At 45.6% G+C, this 5,534-nt stretch overlaps 2 protein-coding genes across 2 annotated transcripts; both read left to right on the top strand.

Annotated features, from left to right (window-relative positions):
* Window positions 1-29: 29 nt before the first annotated feature.
* PENARI_c181G12214 (uncharacterized protein) lies at window positions 30-535 on the top strand (the record flags this gene model as incomplete). The annotated part of the gene is made up of 3 exons (XM_022638095.1): window positions 30-54; window positions 224-244; window positions 369-535. Coding segments are annotated over 3 exons (213 nt in total), but the record flags the coding sequence as incomplete, so codon positions are not given.
* Window positions 536-1,703: 1,168 nt separating this feature from the next.
* PENARI_c181G00115 (uncharacterized protein) lies at window positions 1,704-2,534 on the top strand (the record flags this gene model as incomplete). Its single annotated transcript, XM_022638094.1, has 5 exons — window positions 1,704-1,952; window positions 2,009-2,063; window positions 2,159-2,195; window positions 2,386-2,466; window positions 2,528-2,534. The coding sequence occupies 5 exons, from the start codon at window positions 1,704-1,706 to the stop codon at window positions 2,532-2,534; spliced, it is 429 nt and encodes a 142-aa protein (XP_022482049.1).
* Between the last annotated feature and the right edge of the window lie 3,000 nt (window positions 2,535-5,534).

Raw genomic sequence — 5,534 nt, 5'->3', positions numbered from 1 at the left:
TCGGTGCAGGCTCCATTGCAACAAGTCAGGCCGGACGCGCACTATCGAGCACCAGTTAGTCGTCGTCACAAATGTAGTTTCCGGCCGTCTTACACATTGACTGTCACAAGAAGAAGAAGGAGGATCGCAATCTGCTGGCACACAAATGCAGGATCTGTTTCACATCAGCTTTCAGACGGCTCTGCAATTCCAGGACGAATCGAGAAAGAGACTAACGGCGTAGTTTGTCCAAGGATAAGTCCAAGTAAGCTGGGAGATCCACTGCCGTTGTCACAGTAACCTGATTGGTCACCTAATCTCCGGCACTTAATTGAATCAGTATGTCAGTATCATATAACCTCTACTGATATCCACGAATCTTACTTTAGCGTCACAAGCCGCCGGGTCACAGCCACTCCCACCCCCAACTCCAACCCCGATGTCCCCAATGTCACCACCCCCGGTGCTGATATTAACCCCACCACCATCCCCATTCCCAATATTGTTGCCCCCATGGGAAACCTTATCTCCACCTCTAGGCCCACCCCACTTTTCTAGAGCTTCTTCTCCAGTGAGGGCATTGACCAAAGCACCGCACAAAAAGGTAAGAAGAGCGAAACGCATTTTTGCAAAGGCGTTTGCTTAAACCGAGAAGTCAATTTGGTGGAAGAGAATATCAGTATGAGCCCGTCGTACCGTTTGTGGTAAAGAAGAACAATTCGTCCTAGCCTCCCTGCGAAAGCTGTTATATGTACTGTGCTCACGGTCATTCACTAACTGCCTAAGTTTTGTACCACTAATGGAATGTTTGGGCTTGTTTCCTAGAATGAAGATCACACACATTTTCTCTAGTTATACGGACGATAAGGTAACATTCTTTTTCTCGACTGCTCTAGGACAGGCCTACAGAATACGTCGAGTGATCTACATTAAACTTGTATGTGCCCCTTACTTTGTCTGGGATGGTAGGATATAGCCAGAAGTAGCCTCCGTCTAGTAGGAGCGTATATTATTATTATCAGGATCAGATATATCGTGATACCTAAGCGCCCTAGAAAGGGGAATAGGCAAGAGAGGCGGTAGTCTTGGCGTCCTGTCGCATTAGGCCCGAAAGTATATACGAACGAGCGCAGAGTAATTATCCATCTGAACTGAAAAAGTTAATACTATCCACCGTTCTTAGAACTTTCTTTCTCGCTGAGCCGAGCCTGTTATGAGATTTAAATAGAGAATAAGAATATGCTATGATGTTTTTGATAGAATAAAACTCGCTACCTCTTCCTAATCGTACCTCGTCTCTCTCACACTCGGTAGCAATTTGATAAGGGGTTGGGAATATAGGCGGAGGACCCCGAAGCCTCAAGGTTTGATGGGAATGGAGTGTTGTTTCCCAGACACAGTAAGCACGCACGGGCGACCAATCAGATCCCATATAACTCTACTCTGGTTGCCAGAATATTTTGCCGGCATTTATGCGCATGCCATAAACCTCTGGATTCCAGAGAATGTGGGTGATCTACATCCTAGGAAACAAGTCCAAACATTCCATTAGTGGTACAAAACATAGGCAGTTAGTGAATGACCGTGAGCACAGTACATATAACAGCTTTCGCAGGGAGGCTAGGACGAATTGTTCTTCTTTACCACAAACGGTACGACGGGTTCATACTGATATTCTCTTCCACCAAATTGTCTTCTCGGTTTAAGCAAACGCCTTTGCAAAAATGCGTTTCGCTCTTCTCACCCTTTTGAGCGGTGCTTTGGTCACTGCGCTCACCGGAGAAGAAGCTCTAGAAAAGTGGGGTGGGCCTAGAGGTGGAGATAAGGTTTCCCATGGGGGCAACAATATTGGGAATGGGGATGGTGGTGGGATTGACATTGACACTGGGGGTGGCGACATTGGGGATATTGGGGTCGGGATTGGGGGCGGAGGTGGCGGGGGTAGTTGCGACCCCGCCGCTTGTGACGCCAAGGTAAGATTCGTGGATATCTAAAGAGGTTGCTAACACTAACATACTGATTCATTAAGTGCCGGGGATTAGGTGACCAATCAGGTTACTGCGACAACGGCAGTGGATCTCCCAGTTTGCTTGGTCTAATCCTTGGACAAACTACGCCGTTAGTCTCTTTCTCGATCGTCTTAGGATTGAAGAGCCGTCTGAAAACTAACATATAATAGAAGCTGCATTTGTGTACCAGCAGATTGTGATCCTCAGGTAAGACGGCCGCAGATTTCATTTATGACGACGACTAACTGTGCTCGATAGTGCGCGTCTGGCCTGACTTGTTGCAATGGGGACTGTGTAAATCTCCAAGACAGTGAAAGTAACTGTGGCTCCTGTGGAAATACCGTGGGTTATCATCCGTTGCTAGTTCAGGTGAAATCACTGACCTTCAATGTTACAGTGCGCAGCAGGTGAGGCCTGCTGTAATGGAGCCTGTACCACTATTTGTAATGGGAATTGATATCCTTGATCAAACCACGCTGTTAGTTTCCTTCTCGACCTTCTTGGCTTTGCGGATTTATTTTGAAGCTAATACGAAACAGAGACTGAATTTGCTGATATCAGCCACGACTTCAGCTTGTACTACGACTGCTCCAGTCATTAAAACCGCCAAGGATACAACAATACCCACGGCCACAACCACCACTACCGCTACCATTTGCCCTACTGCGGTATGCTAACATAATCGCATTGCACGTGTTACTCGTCCAAATTTGACATTTCCAACTTCCACTCGTTTCATTCCTTTCCTTCAGTTTTCAACCCCCAACTTGCGGGTGACTTGAAGTTTTTGCCCTCGCAAGTGATTAATTGGCTTTCATTTGCCGAGGACCTTGATATCAATTATTATCAATTAATCATCAGCATCATTCAACCGTCTTTTGCCTTCTTACTGCTTATATTGTCTCCTTTTCTTGAGGGTATGTATTCTATATCTTGACCAAAAGGCCGGCGTAAAAAGTCATCGGTTTAGCAATGAGATTTAGTTATCTCTCAGAGGATGGTTAGGGGTGAAAAGGTGGGATAAAGTAGTTGTCTAGAGCTCCCCGGGTTGCATCGAGGCTTCTCTTGATAAATTGACAGATGTATCTTCATTTATGCGAAGGCTCGGACCATGCCGGGTGGAGCCAGAATAGGACCCATCAGGTGAGATGAACATCGTTGCTGGGCCATAACTTCAATCTATGAGTTTTAATTCAATAACTATTACTACCTGCACCTCGCAGCCGTTATATTCAACAACACTGTGCTAGTGCGACAACGCTTTTAGATCAGGCGGAAAGTGAGGGCCTAGAGAGAATCTCCTACTGCACAGGTCACAACCACAAGCCTTGGCAAGAAATTACGAAATCGGCGGTGTAATCTAGCACGCTTTCATTATGCTACCCTGAGGCTTTTTGAGCATTGAAGCTCAATTATGGACTTGTAGAGTGTGATCGAAGGTCTCCAGCGTTTCTAGAACGTTGACCATGGAAGCAGGCCAAACAGACGGAAGCCTGCTCATTTGGAGACGTGGCAGGGACTCGAATCCCTTAGCTGATCCACAGACCCGCCCCTGCATGGTTCCCCAGGAGGAAAGCGCGAATTCCCATTTATTGTAGCTCTTAATTTCGCTTTGCTCATTTTTTCTACGTACCCCGAGACTCCTGGGAACTGTGATCTTGGGTAGGAGACTATCTAGTATGTAAACAAATGATTGGTGCCTTGTGCCATATAAATGAGACATCAGCAACCCCCATACCTTCTTTTTATTATAATTTATCTCTCTGGCTACTAAGCGACTGGGCTGAGCATATTCAGATTCACTGTCGCTATGGTAAGTACAGTCATCTACATCTACAGTTTATGATCTTGAGCAATGCCACTAAGCAACACAAGGTTATTGTGGCTTCCTTGAAGACGATATGCCTTATTCGGTGCCACAGGATTGTTGATGATACGACGACCTTTTTGGTAGATGGAATCGTAGGTGCGAAAGAGAGCGAAATCAAAGAAAATTTGCCGTGGGTATTCGATGGATGGAGCCTACCTCCATCCATTGCACTCAACAGGGACTCGTACAGCTGGGTCGAATGCGGGCTCAAAGTCACTTTGGAGGCAAAGTGTAAGACGAAGAAAGACAGGCACCTGGACGTTGTGTGCATTTTAAGGGCCACCCCAAGTGTAAAAGATGATACGGAATTCGATCTTCACGTAGCTCTTTGGCTTACATGCGAAGTGCTTGAGAAAATCGCTCCTTGCCTGTTTAAAAGTTGCAACACAGATCCGGGTATGTATTTCAGCGACAAGGGGAACTCCAAAAAGCTAATTGCCACTCAAAGGCGCTATCGATTTTAAGAATCTCACGGGTTCTAAGAGGGAAGCAGGCATGAAGAATGCTAAGCCGATAAGCCCGCAACGCCGGCCACGTCGCTCCGTCAGAATTCAAAATCTACGCCAGATGCGAGACTGAGATTCAGTGCTTTTGGGGGTTCAAATTAGAAGCAAGAACATCACATAGCAAATCAAGCGACGCAAAACTGTTGGGCGGTGTCAAGGAGGTACAGGATGGATCAGAGACATTTTCACCATATAAAGTACTACTGTACATGTAGCTAGTTGATGAATGGCGTGTCATTTTCGAAATAGCATATATAAGGGCCTTTGAAAATACGTATTCGTTACTGTAGCCCATCGCTAGTTCCCAACCTACCACACTCTCTAATTCATCACTCTCCCTCAATTCATCACTCTCCCTCAATTCATCACTCTCCCTCAATTCATCACTCTCCCTCAATTCATCACTCTCCCTCAATTCATCACTCTCCCTCAATTCATCACTCTCCCTCAATTCATCACTCTCCCTCAATTCATCACTCTCCCTCAATTCATCACTCTCCCTCAATTCATCACTCTCAATTCATCAGTTACGTGCCCCAGTCATGTTTTTTTGGTACGTTCAATATCAATGAACCTGCGTAAGCGATCGAATTTACCTATCTCTCTGAACGTCTATCCGACGAAGTCTCTTCAATTCATCAGATTTGTTGGGCAGACCAAGACAATACAGCCATATTTTACTCACAACCATATTATTGAACAACCTACCTTGTCCACAAGCTTCTAGCCATCACAGAATGAATTGAAGCAAGATTGAAACTTCCGCATTACTATTACACAAGTTTTGACCAAATCCATATTGATCCAAGCGGGCCTACTAAACATACGAAGAAACGGTTCATGACTGAAACATACGTGTTTCCAACATACCTTCATGGGGTGTAAATTTCCGCAATTGTGGCTCGTCGTAATTTACTGTGGCTGTGCGGTCAAGCATTTGCCCTCAGTACAATACGGTACATACCGTGTAACGGAATTCCCACTCAAACCTACATAGAAATATATTACCGATCAAGGGGCCATCAGCCAAACATTCTGTCTATCCAGTCTATTCAATCCAACGTCTAAGACATGCTTCGAGACCAGTATATGATGACTAATCCGTGAGTAGGCTTTGAGTATCAAATTCAGCAAATTCGCAATGCCGTGGTGAGCTGGGGGTCTCTAGTG

This window comes from Penicillium arizonense, assembly GCF_001773325.1.
Source record: "Penicillium arizonense strain CBS 141311 chromosome Unknown PENARI_contig181, whole genome shotgun sequence".
NCBI lineage: Eukaryota > Fungi > Ascomycota > Eurotiomycetes > Eurotiales > Aspergillaceae > Penicillium > Penicillium arizonense.
The sequence above is the reverse complement of the archived record's forward strand: the minus strand, read 5'-3'. Positions and strand labels throughout refer to the sequence as shown.